The following is a 14,099-nucleotide window of genomic DNA, read 5'->3' on the forward strand; positions in this document are numbered from 1 at the left end:
AAGTGCAGAAGGAGGGGAGTGCGTGTATGATCGGGGTATTAGGAAAGGGCTGTGAGCAGTGCCAAATTACCAAATAGGCACGTCTTTTAGGGGCCCTGCGACAACACATCAAAATAATATTGATTTGATCTTAAAAGAAAATTACAATCAAGCTTTCTTAAATGGTTTCCAAAATATAGAAAAAATTAATCAACTGAAAGAAACTAAAACTTGACATGAAATACTCTATAGATAAAATACTGTATTAATGTAATGTACCCATTAACAACTTAAAGTACATAAACCATAGATAGAGTCACATTACAGTTTGTCTCTTAAAAGTTACATCTTCTGTCAGCAGTCAGTTTGTAAAAACATTTGGTTTATTAAAATTGTTGGTTGGTAAAATTAAAAACGGATTAGGAGATAATTTGCCAGGGGGCCCCTGAGATTTTTACTGCCTAGGGGCCTCTACAGGGTTTAATCCAGCACTGGCTATGAGTGCAGAGAGAATGGTATTAGGACAGGGCTGTGAATGCAAAGGGTGTGGGGGGGGTATCAGGATGTTAATGCGGTTTTAGAAGAAGGGGCGAAGAATAGCACTTAGGTTTTTTTGGGGGGGAAAATAACTTGTTCCATCAAATTTGGGGTACATGAAGATGGGTGTAGAGGGGCCTATCCATTAGTGAACGATAAAGTGAAAATAGGGGCCTATCCATTAGTGAACGATAAAGTAAACGACTGAACGATATATCGTTAAGTCGTTCAATTTATATGCTAATGGACAGGCCCTGAATGATGACAGATGCGCACTCCCAAGGCCGATATATTTTTTCTTTCATCTCTCCAACATGTTGGTCAATTATCGCATATCGCTGCCAGATATTAGAAATATCTGGCAGTTTATATGTTGTAAACAACGAATGATATTAACAGCAGCTACAAAGCACTGGTGAGAAAAAAAAAATCTACTCCCTGAATGATGTCATGCGATATCGTTCATCTTTTGCCAAAATCTGTCATGTACATGACAGATATCGCTCAGCACAGCCACCGGAATTTTCAAGAGATATCTTTTCTTTCATCGTTCAGAAAAACCTCTACAAATGGATAGGCCCCTTAAGCACATTATTAAGTCCCAAAAGTCATTTTTCTAAATTCTTCAAAAATGCACCTGCCGCTACCACCCGCATTCTAGAAAACACCTGCCGCATACTATGGGAAGCCCTCTGAGTCAATTTAGGTTGTTTTAAAGTTTGTCCCCCCAAATTTTTTTTTAAACCACAAAATTAAAGTACATTTTTTGTGGTCTCGTAAAAATTTTTTCCAATTTTGACACATATTACTTTTAAATGACATTCCAAAGGCTGCAGGCTATTTTGTTTTTACCTGCACCCCAAAACCCCAATTCTGCACTTTTTTTCGCCACCTAAGCAGTGGTGAAAACTTATCCCCGTTTTTTTACAAAGACTATTTGCACCTGCGAAAAGTTTTTGTAATTGAATACAGGGATAATTGAAATAGGTGAAAATGACTTTTCGCTTCAAATTGAATACTGCCCTTCGTGCCTTTGACCCAAAATATATTTTAAGTTAGAAGTGTCAGGATTTTTGCAGCCAACACAAATGTATATATTTTATTTTTTATTTGTATAGCGCTATATCACATAGAGCTTCCTATGGAATATTGCATTGAAGCTTCCAGTCTGAAGTAACTACAGCTGTTAGAACTCTGCTCTGATCTGTCATGTTACCTGGCACTATCCATTCCCTGCCACCAGGGGTCGCCAGGCGTCTGGTTATGTGAGCTGCATTTCTGGAAAGTTCCAGGGGTGTTGCTCTCCCAAGTTTGTTCTGTGGCCACCGGTTATGTGGTTAACACTAATTACAATTATGGTTCGCACCTGACACCTACCTATTAAGTTGGCCTGGTCCCAGTACTCATTGCTGGGTCATTAATGTTTCCTGTGCTGAACTGGTTTCTTCTGACGTTCCTATGCCTGCTTAGACAAATTCTATTTGTCCCCAGCCTGCCAGTAATTTGGATTACTTTGTCTTCTGTCACAACCCTCTGTCTGGGTTCCGGACTTATCTATTTACAACCTGTCCCTGTTCTGTGCCAGGAACTTTCATGCATTTCACTTGCATTTAGACAAAACTAAAAAGGCAGGCAGACCCATGAATAAACAACTGAAGTAAGCTACAGTAATGGACATAACAAAGGAGGATATCCAGCATTTGGTGATGTTCATGGGTTCCAGACTTCAAGCAGTCATTGCCTGCAAAGGATTTTCAACAGTATAAAAAATGAGCATTTTATAAATGCTTACTCATTTGTCCAATTACTTAAGAGCCTCTGAAAATAGGGGGCTGTGGGCCTGATTCAGAGCTGCTCGCTCTGAATCAGGGCCGGGCTTTTTTTTTTTGGATCGGCCTCTTGGCCGCTCGCATAGCTGTGGGTGACCACCCACAGCTATTGCAAGCGGCCATGATGATGGTCGCGATGGTCTTGTGACAAGACCCTTGTGGTAGGGTCTCGTGGCCGCAAGCCCCAGAGAGATTTTGGTTCTAACAGAGCCGGAATCTCTCCACTGACATCATCACTCGTGATGTCAGTAGGGCCGCACCCAAACGGCAGGCGTTCTCATGGGAACGCCTCCGTTTGGGCAGCCACCCCCCGGCCCGCCCACCAAAGGGGGCGAGCTGTCACTCAACATCGACAGCTCGCCCCCTTTGGTGCGAGACCCGGAGCGACGGATTGCCTGTCGCTAGCCGTGTCTCGCGCATGTGCATGACGGAGCCGGCTCCGTCATGCGCTGTGGGCCACCATCGACCCGGTTGCGAGCGCTCAGCGCTTGCGACCAGGTCTGAATCAGGCCGTGTGTTTAATAATGGTTGCAATTCCAAAATGTTTCATGTCATATTTTTGTTCAACCCCTTCAAGTAAGGCTGAAAGTCTCCACTTAAATTGCATTTCCATTGTTTAATTTCAAATCCATTGTGGTGGCATAAAGAGCTAAAATTATGAAACTGTGTTATTGTCAAAATATATATGGACCTAACTGTATATTCAGTTGTTAGCAGATTGGGGCGGTAATATTAAACTTTACTTTTTAACAGAGTTACGACAAAATGTCTACAGACTCCATATACCTACCAATGGATCGCTGGATCCTGTGATGGGATCGGAAACGCAGATACGCCGGTCGGAAATGCCGACCAGCAGCCATCAATGTTCTCCGATCCGTGGGAGGATCGGTGAAATTATCCATGTTAAATTTCACCGATTTGCAAATCACAATCATAGTTTGATCATGATTGGCAAATCAGTGAAATCCAACATGTTGGATTTGACGACCCTGAGTTGCAGGATCGCAACATCGTGGCGATCCATCACTAGTGTATGGGAACCTAAACCCCTGTATTGTGAAGACAAGAGGAAATTAAAGGACTGGTGATGACAAATGTCACACAGGTGTCTTACAGAGATATAATAATTTATATAATTCTACACATATGGATAAAACTATAAATTAAGAAAAATATAATCTAAAATGAATTATACGTATAAAAACACATGGTTTCAAAAAAGATAAACAATTGTGTAAAAAAAATTCAGACCTGACTGCAAAAAAATTTAATCACTGGCCCACTACAATTCCTTAATGAATAATGAATTGATAAAAAAAAAAAAAATTGAATAACAATTTTTTTTGCATATTAACACACAGAATCAATAGCTGTATAGAAAAATTTGTTTTTCTTAAGAATCGTCAGATTTATAGGTAGTATAACAGATAAGAGACCTTTACATCCCAGCAGGAAGCAAGGTGGTACCACCTGTACAAATAAATCACATGGCTCGTTATAGAAGAAAAAGTATATTGTGAAAATACCCCAGCTGACATGAGAATAATGAGCAGATGAATTTCAAACTAAAACAGCAGCATCAGCACATTTAACCTATCCAGGTAAAGCAGGTTGTGACAGATGACACATTTAGGTCACTGATCACTGATAAATTGAGAGGCCTACTTTTATGTCTAGCATACAGTTAGTAGCCCAACTCCACACCAGTACACAATCTTGAACCTCCTCGTGTCCTATATACTGTTGAGAGCACCATCCAATCCCCACTATATAATAGAATGCCCTACTAAGCCCGAGTAATGTCTAATGTAAGACACAGAGACCACCCTAATGTCCAGTTTAAACTGTCCCCTTTAATGAGTTGAATATAATGCAGAACCCTATCTAATATCCACTACACTGTACAAAGGGGGTCATTCAGACCCGCTCGTGAGCGTCAGGACGCTCGCAAGCGGGTCGATGGTCCCCACTGCGCATGCGCACGACGGAGGGAGCGCCGTCGTGCGCATGTGCGAGACCCGGGGAGCGACGGGCTTTCCATCGCTCCGGGTCTCGCACCAAAGGGGGCGTGCTGTCGATGTTGATTGACAGCAAGCCCCCTTTGGTGGGCATGTCGGGGGCGTGCCTGCCAGACGGAGGCGTTTCCATGGGAACGCCTACCGTCTGAAGCCGGCCCCACTGACATCACTAGTGATGTCAGTGGGAGTGATTTTGGCTCTGATAGAGCCAAAATCACTCCAGGGCTTGTGGCTTGGAGACCCTACCGCAGGGTCGCAAGTCCGATGGTCGCGATGGTCAAGATCATCGCGACCATCTTTTTGGCCGCTTGCATATGCTGTGGGTGGTCACCCACAGCTATACAAGCGGCCAGGAGGCCGCTCCATTTTCATGGAGGAGGGCCCTGATTCAGAGCGAGCACTCTGGTCAGAGCGTTCAGCTCTGAATCAGGCCCAAAGTCCCATCTCAAGTCCAACATACAGTACAGAACCCCATATTTATTCCATTACACAGAACATGGGCATTATATTATATCCAATATACAGTACAGTACCCCAAATTTATTGCATTATACAGAACAGGGCATGATATTATATCCAATATACAGTACAGAGGACCTGATTCAGACCCCGCTCGGTCGATGTTGCCCAAGTGCGCATGCGCACGACGGAGGCGGCTCATGGGAACGCCTACCGTCTGAGGCCGGCCCCACTGACATCACTAGTGATGTCAGTGGGAGTGCTTTTGGCTCTGATAGAGCCAAAAGCACTCCAGGGCTTGCGGCAGCGAGACCCTACTGCAAGGGTCTCGTCGCAAGCCCAATGGTCGCGATGGTCTTGACCATCGCAACCATCATTTTGGCCGCTCGCTATAGCTGTGGGTGGCCACCCACAGCTATGCAAGCGGCCAGGAGGCCGCTCCAAAAACTAGGAGGGGCGGCCCTGATTCAGAGCGAGCGCTCTGTCAGAGCGTCCGGCTCTGAATCAGGGCCAGAGCCCCATATTTATTGCATTATACAGAACAGGGAATGATATTATATCCAATATACAGTACAGAGCCCCATATTTATTGCATTATACAGAACAGGGCATGATATTATATCCAATATACAGTACAGAGCCCCATATTTATTGCATTATACAGAACAGGGCATGATATTATATCCAATATACAGTACAGAGCCCCATCTGATATCCACTATACAGTACAGATAGGGAGGGCATTCTGGGAGAAGGTACAGAAGGGACTTGTAACCTGGCGGCGGGAGGATATTACCTTAGTAGTCAATCAATGACTGCTAGGGTCAGTGCGGCTACACAATCCGCATTTAGACTAGATTGCGGCTGCGCCCTGAGGCCACAGCGTCCCGGGCAACAGCCCTGCCAGAACGACCCTTGAGCCATCCCTGTCTGAGAGCCCACCCATGTATGAGACCTCCCATGTTTTCCAGCTCCTCCTTTTCCTTGGCCTATTAGTTACTAGTGAGCAGGAGCCTTCATCACAGTCCACTTCAATTGAAATCTTTAATTATAATTAAATTTACATGTGTAAAAGCCCTTATACACCTAAGTGCAGATTGGTCGATCCTGCAATCAGATCCGCCAGGCGGAAATGCTGACCGGCGGCCACCGATGTGCCACGATCCGTCAGAGGACAGGTGAAAGCCACCGTGTTAATTTTCAAAGATTTGCAAATCACAATCATATTTTGATTGTGATTGGCAAATCTGTGAAATCTAACATGTTGGATTTCACTGATCATCCGAACCGGCATCTCAGGAAAGCAGGAACGCGGCGATCCGTCACAGATGTATGGGGGCCTTAAGTAAAAGGATACATAATACGATATATTATAATTGATTACTTAAATTAAATACATTAAGCTTATCTTCCTCCCCCACAGAGCAACTACATGAGGGAATTGTTTGTGGTTTTGATAAATGTGCATCCTCCGCTTCCCAGCACATGCTCAATGCTTCAGATTCCAAGGTGTTGATCAATAAATTTGCGATAAGTATAAATGAATAATATTGTATCTGGAAACTAGTTTCAGCCAGCAGCACACAATCAGTGTATGGCTAGTACTGCAGTGAACCCTTCACAAATACAAGTAAATGTGAAGTAATAATGAACCCCTACACACCTGGTAGTTGAGGGTTAAACAAGAGCAGCAAGGATAGATATACTGTCTTAAAACGTTCTGACTGTCAGTTATATCACCACAACAGAGCTAGCACAAGTCACATACAATGCATATCAATATACTTATAATGGGCACTGAGGGCCTGATTCAGACCCGTTCGCCAGGCTGAGTTCGCACGCAGCCTGTCGATGGTTGCAATCTGCGCTGCGATCAGGAAGCGATCACAGCCAGTACACAGACGCTCCGCAAGCATGAGTGACAGGACGTGTCGTTTACGGGTGGTGACAGAGGGTGGTCGAAGGTAACGGGAGTGTGGTGGTGCGAACGCAGGCGTGTCCGTGTGTTGGAACGCCATTTCAGGGGCGTGCATCGTCACATGGCTGAATTAAACACAGCAGCACTTGCAGTGCTTGCAGTAGGGTATGGTCAACCACAAGTGGTGCGTATGGGTCCGATGTTACCGATTGTTTAATACACTTCCTGGAGATGACGTATGTTACTAAGGGAAAGTGGGCGTGCTAATTTCACGGGCAAAAATCAAGTTAGCATGTGACGGCCCCCATTGATGGTGTACTGGTGAATCGTCCCATTAGACCGCGGTTCTGAAATTACTCCATGCATATATTCCCCAATGGAAACGAATTATGGTAACAATCAATGGGCACTTTTCAAATGGAAGAACCAGCGGTAGTACAAGTCCTCTGACCGGTTTCGCACCCCTGCTGGAAGCTTTATCAAAGATTTCTGCCTGTGAAATTATTTGTACACCCAGCCGCCACTGCACACGCAACGTTATTATCAGCCCGAGAGGCTGCATGCTCAGATTTAAAAAAAAAAAAAAAAAACTGCATAAGCAGCCCCCCTGTTTCAAGGTTTGGCACCAAACGTAAAGCTATCTGCCTGTGGCTGGGGGCGGGGTATATGTGGAGGAGGACCGATGCATACTGGGAGCTAAAGCTTTAACTGTTTGGTGCCCGGATCACTCCAACCACACGCACCCCTTGGTATCCCTGTGGATCCCAAGGGACACTGAAGAAGTATATACAATTCTTTATTTTTGCAAATGCTCTGTTTGTAGCGTTTGTTATTTGCAACATGGTATGTTATACCTACATATATCTAAAGTATATCTACATATATATCTATTTGTCACATATCTATCTATCTGACTGACTGGGAGCAGTCGCAGGATTGTCACTGGGGGAAAGGAAGATGACCTGCTGGTGTGTCGTGTAACCTCCTCTGAATTATGGGCCTGATTCAGACCCACTCGCAAGCGCTTGAGTGCTCGCGAGCGGGTCAATGATGTGCTCTGCGCATGCGCAGCAGCCGCACTGCGCGTGCGCAAGCCCCGGAGCGAGTGAGAAAAACTCTTGCTCCGTGGCTCACTACAAAAGGTGCGGCTGTCGAGGTTGATTGACAGCTCGCACCGTTTTGTAGGCGTGGCAAGGGGGTGGCTTCACAAATGGAGGCGTTTCCAAGCGAATGCCTGCCGTTTGTGGGCGGACCCACTGACATCACCAGTGATGTCAGTGAGAGAGCTTCCGGCTCTGTTAGAGCCAGAAGCTCTCTGGGGCTTGCGGCTACGAGACCCTACCACAAGGGTCTCGTCGCAAGCCCGATGGTCTTGACCATCGCGACCATCATCCTGGCCGCTCGCAATAGAAGTGGGTGGTCACCCACAGCTATGCGAGCGGCCTGGAAGCCGCACAAAAAAAAAAGGCCAGATTCAGAGCGAACGCTCTTTCAGAGCGTCCGGCTCTGAATCAGGGCCTATGTGTGGATGTCACAGACTAGTCCGTGTGCTCCAGTAAGGGACGGCCTTCCTAAAGGAGGAAAATGTGCACTGTCTATGATGGCAAAGGTGAATGGGTGGAAAGTGTGATGGGCATATATTGATTATTAGGGGGCTGAAGGGGTGTAATGACACATAAGGTTCATGTGGAGGGATGGAATAACACATAGCGGGCATGTCGAGGTTTCTGATGGCTTAAATATTGCAAGCAATGAAGTCTGATGGCATAGAAGGGGAAAACGTTGGGGTCTGATGACATTAAAGGGGCAAGTGGTGGTGTCTGATGGCATATAAGGATCTGAAAATTGAGCATTGAAGTGGTTGTAACCATGGGGTTAAAGTGGGCTGCAACGCGTTCCGCTTCTGTTCTCCCACCTTGACCGCCCACAGCTGCATCAGTCAGGAGCACAAGCGGCCACTGGATTCCCCTTTGCTGGCGCCGCCCATTTGAATAGATGTGGTGGGCGGGTGGCGCTAAAGGCAGTAGTGGTAACGTGGTAGTTGGCCCGCCTTCTCCAGTCCTCCTCCCCTGGCAGCAGCAGCTACAATGAGACATATGGCACAGTTAGTGATGCCATCACACCGCTGCGTCTCTTTGACTGCTGCTGCGCGAAGAGGAGCCATGCTGAGAGGATACTGGACCCACGCGATCACCAGTGTGGAGCGCAGGTCAGTGGCAGCAGCAGGCACTACTGTGGTGTATATGTGGCACAGTGTATATGTGGAGCATTATGTGTATATGCGGCATTACTGTGGTGAGCATTATGTGTACAAGCGGCACAACTGTGGTGGGCATTGTGTATAAGTGGCACTTCCGTTGTGGGCATTATGTGTAAAACCGGCACTACCGTGGTGGGCATTAAGTGTATATGTGGCACAACTGTGGTGGAAATGTGTAAAAGCGGCACTACCGTGGTGGGCATTATCTCTATAAGCGGCACTGCCGTGATGGGTATTGTGTGTGTATAAGGGGCACTATTGCGTGGCCAGACTCCTTTTTTGTGAGGCCACACCCCTTTTGTTTGCATCGCACGTATTTGGCACGCACTATTCATTTAGCGAGTATGAGAGGTACCAATTTACAGTTTGCAGGGTGGTGCCGAACACCCTAGCACCAGCCCTGGCTCCACCTAATGGGAAGAAAGGGGTAGGTGGCGGCGGGGGAAAAGTAGTTCCACCACTTTAAGCACTGGTTGTAACCATACTGTGGTTTGAGGCATGTCCCCTCTTTGGGTATGTGTAAATGCAACGGTGGTAAAACTGCAGCCATAATACAATGTTATTAATGTGGGACCTCTATGCCCCTGTTTAGCTCACAGCTTCCATGTGGGTTTCCCACTGTATAAGATGTTATTTATGTTAGTTAGTTATTTATGCTATAATCATTTTTGAACTGTCGGGGTGACCTTTCATAGCGAGGCTGATACTGCACTCTATACAATGACAACCATCCATTTCTCATTTCATTATGGGAAGAGTAATGGACCCGTATTCAATTTGAGGTGAAAAGTCCAGACTTTTCACCTGCTGGACTTTTCGCCTCCTTCGCCTGTTTTCCAGGCGAAAAAGTATCGCGCACGTTCCCGCTATTCCCCGTATTCAATTCCAAAGTAGGCAAAATCGGGAACAGGCGAAACTTGGATCAGCAAAAAAATAAGGGAATTTTCGGGAAATAATTGTAGGACCCCCCTAAAGATGTCCAGACCTCGGGGATCACTATGGGTACCCCCGTTATTGCCTGCAGAAGAAAGTCGCCTTTTTAAATAGATGCGGCAAGTGGTTATTTTTCCCGACATTGAAGAAGTGATGCAGAAGAGCACTTAGGTTTTTTTTTTTCGTTTTTAAAAGTGGTCCCATCAAATTTGGGGTACATGAAAATGGGGGTAAGCATATTTTGAAGTCCCTAAACGTCATCTGCAAAAAAGTATCGCCGAAAAGGACTTTTCGCCTGAAATTGAATACGGCCCATGATAGGGGACGAGTACGAGATGCCGGCATTTGTGATCCCGGCGGTCAAAATCCTGACGACAGCATCCCGTCAGGGTTAGGATACCAACACCTATCGGTAGGCATCCTAACCCTTCCCCTCTCCCTACCCTAACCATCCCTCCCCGATGCCTGAACCTAACATCCCCCAGTGCCTAAACCTAACCCCTCCCTTCCCTGCACCCTAAACCTAACCCTCCTACCTAGTGCCTAACCCTACCCCCAATCCCGCTACTTACCTCCAGGATGCCGACGCCGGGGTTCTGCCATGTATTGGGAATCTGGCGCCAGTATTCTAAGCGTCTGCATCCACTACTTCATTGTTATTCTTTTAGAAGTTTGTGTGGAAGGTCTATAGGATTTACATGTGGGGTTAGAGTGTATAATATTTGTATTATTTTAAGTGACTGGGAGATATATTTACTATGAATTTTTTTTTCAAAGCTTTCACTGTATTTATAGGTAATAATATTAAATACAAAACCAGGTGTGTTTTGTATTTAATATCATTGCCACTTTAAATCCAGCTCTGCATAGTAAATATACCCTTGATATAAATGGCTTGATACTGTAATTTGAATGTAAAAACCCACCTATGTAGAATTAAATTGAAAAATATATTAATATTTTTTAAAAAGCTACCAAAAGAAAATTCGTATCATTTGCATATAAGGTGTGAAAGATTATTAGGCGTAAATTTACTAAAGTGAGAGTTTTTTCCCCCTGGGGCTGCCTGTTGTATATGCGACTAGCACAGGGCTCGACAAATCCCAGGTGCCAGGTCGCCATGGCGATTGAGATTTTAGTCCTGGCGACCGGGATTTCTAAGCCCCCCCCCACCGCCGCCGGGAAGCTCCTGCCGGGCGCCCGCTGAAATGTTACCGGCAGACGCCCGACTGCATGCAGCGGCAGCCGGAGCTCACTCCTGAGCTCCGGCGTACGGCTCCCCCCACGGGCATTATGGGAGAGACGTTATGACGTCTCTCCCATAGTTACGAAGAGCGGCAGACGGCAGTGGACGCAGGATTGTGGCCTAAGGTAAGTATTCTGTTTTAGTTTTTTTTGTGCATGTGAGCGGCACACTTAGAGGGGGTTTAGTACTGGGGGCACTATTAGAGGGGGCTTAGTACTGGGGGCACTATTAGAGGGGTTTGAGTACTGGGGGCACTATTAGAGGGGGTTTAGTACTGGGGGCACTATTAGAGGGGGTTTAGTACTGGGGGCACTATTAGAGGGGGTTTAGTACTGGGGGCACTATTTCAAGGGGCTTACTACTGGGGGCACTATTTCAAGGGGCTTACTACCTGGGGCACTATTTCAAGGGGCTTATTACTGGGGGCACTAATACAGGGGGCTTACGACTGGGGGCACTATTTCAAGGGACTTACTACTGGGGGCACTATTTCAAGGGGCTTACTACTGGGGGCACTAATACAGGTAGCACTATTACAGAGGGCTTACTACTGGGGGCACTATTACAAGGGGCTTACTACTGGGGGAACTATTTCAAGGGGCTTACTACTGGTGGCACTAATACAGGGGGCTTACTACTGGGGGCACTATTACAAGGGGTTTACTATTGGGGGCACTATTACAAGGGGCTTACTATTGGGGGCACTATTACAAGGGGCTTACTACTGGGGGCACTATTACAAGGGGCTTACTACTGGGGGCACTATTAAAGGAAGCTTACTACTGGGGCACTATTACAGGGGGCTTACTACTAGGTTGAGGGGCACTGAAAGGGCATGTGTGGTGGTCTATATAAGCCTTCATATATTTTGGTAATGGACGATGGTCTGGCTCCTAAACTTTTAAGATGGCTCCTAGATTTTACAAATATTTGTCGAGCCCTGGACTAGCAGGTGTCGCTTCCAAAAGGAAGCCACTGCCAGTCACAGTGCAGCCAGTGCAGTCATGGACTGCGCGGACTACACTGAGGTGGTGGATTTTGCTGGAGGGGGCTGACCCTCGCAGCCTCTAGGCAAAATCTGCCACTGGTCCCGTATGTTCCCACTATGGAGCTACAGTGCTAATATGAGAAGTGGAAGACTATTTTTGCATTACTGAATGTAACATGCCCATTCCTGAGGTGACAATTTCTCCAAAGCTAGTTTAAAAAAAAAAAGAGGAAAAAAAAAATAGAATACTAGAGCTATCCATAGGGACATATTTTATTATATTAGTCAGTCAGCGCAGTAGGTGGGACTAGCAGCCGGGGACCAGAAGCAGATTGCAATGGTGAGGTGAGAGCCACTGAGATAATATCCTCACCTCATTGGAGGAACTACCCTGTGTAGTGTTTAGTGGTATTTACTACTTATAATGAATTAAACTAACCTTACAGATCAACAGATGCTTTTCTTTCTAAATGTTGCCGCGTAGTGAGAATGTATTAGGAATACAGTATGTTCACAAATTGTTCAAGACAATTTCCATATTGAAATACCTTTGACAAGTTCTGGTTTGTAGGCCTTTCTCATTTGCTGCAAGAAGTCATTGTAAAAGGGCTCTGCTTGCTCCGAAGGCATGGCCATATGATAGTCCGGCTTGTTTCCCTTTAAGACACACTGCAAGGTAAACTGGCTGACACAGAGCACTTCATACTGCTTGTCCATGACACTCTTAGACCAGTGTTTTCCGTTATCATCCGCAAATATCCGGAGGTTTAGAATCTTTCTGATCCTGCAAGGTACAAGGTTTAGGTAGTAGCATATTTAATATATTTCATAAACAGTTCACAAACAAATTGAGAATAATATCATATATATTATGATTTTTCCATAAAGTTTTTTTTTTAAACAGGTTGTATGGTCCCTTGATACATATTCATCACTTCAAACAGTAATCTAAAAAAAAGAAAAAAAAAAACACTATAAAACTGGTACACTCACCTGCGACACTCACAGGTCTTTTAAAGAAGGCTCGATTCAGAACCGCTTACTAGATGCGTATGCAAATCCGGCTAACTAACAGCAAGGCAGGCGATCGCACGGCAAGGCATTAGCACGCCCACTATGTCTTGGAGTGCGATCGCCCTATGTATGCAGACGCCCACCAGCCTGTCTTAAGACGCCCACTTAGAAACGTCATCTCCAGGAAGTCTCTGCAACCATCGGTAACATTGAGTACCATCGGAAGCAAATGCAGCACTTGTGGTTGACCATACCCTGCCGCAAACACTGCGAGTGCTTCAGTGTAAAATTCAACCAAGTGATGTTTACTATGACACTCCTTCTTAATTATGCACGCCTCTGAAACGGCGTTAAGACGCTCAGACACGCCTGCGTTCGCATTTCCACTCCCCCGTTTTCATAGACTAAACCCTGTCACCACCCACAAACGGTTCATCCTGTCACTCATTCAGCCGGGCTGTCTATGCGCAGCGAGCGAACGCTTCCTGATCGCGCAATGCAAATATTGGCTGTCTGCGTGCGAACGCTTCCTAGGGAGCGGGTCTGAATCGGGCCCAGTGCTCGAAGTGGTAATTTAGAGGAGAGGGTACGGAGATTTGAATTTCTCCTCCCCTTCCCCTTCAGCCCCTGCTTCCATCTCATCCACTGCACTTCTCATTAACCACACTTCTCCCTGCCTGCTTCCCTCTCTCACCCCCTGCCCTTCTCACTAACTGATTCCCTCTTATTACTCTCACCCCTTACACCACTAACTGCCTGTTTACCTCTCTCACCCCCTGCCGCTCTCTCCCACTGATTCCCTTTGCCTGCCCCACTCTCTAACCGATTCCCTCGCACACCCTCCTCTCTCTCTGATTTCCTCTGACCTCTCTCTATCTATGCTTGAACGGAGCCAGAAGCATTACATCCCAGCTG

At 46.0% G+C, this 14,099-nt stretch overlaps 1 protein-coding gene across 1 annotated transcript in view; it reads right to left on the reverse strand.

Annotated features, from left to right (window-relative positions):
* DTD1 (D-aminoacyl-tRNA deacylase 1) overlaps nt 1-14,099 on the reverse strand; it is a 210,807-nt gene that overhangs the window by 191,697 nt on the left and 5,011 nt on the right. Inside the window, exon 3 of the mRNA XM_088477573.1 lies at nt 12,719-12,954. Coding sequence (XP_088333699.1) covers nt 12,719-12,954 — 236 coding nt within the window. The remainder of the gene's footprint in view (nt 1-12,718; nt 12,955-14,099) is intronic.

The sequence above is a fragment of the Taudactylus pleione genome, unplaced genomic scaffold, assembly GCF_031769625.1.
Source record: "Taudactylus pleione unplaced genomic scaffold, aTauple2 ptg000201l, whole genome shotgun sequence".
Taxonomy (NCBI): domain Eukaryota; kingdom Metazoa; phylum Chordata; class Amphibia; order Anura; family Myobatrachidae; genus Taudactylus; species Taudactylus pleione.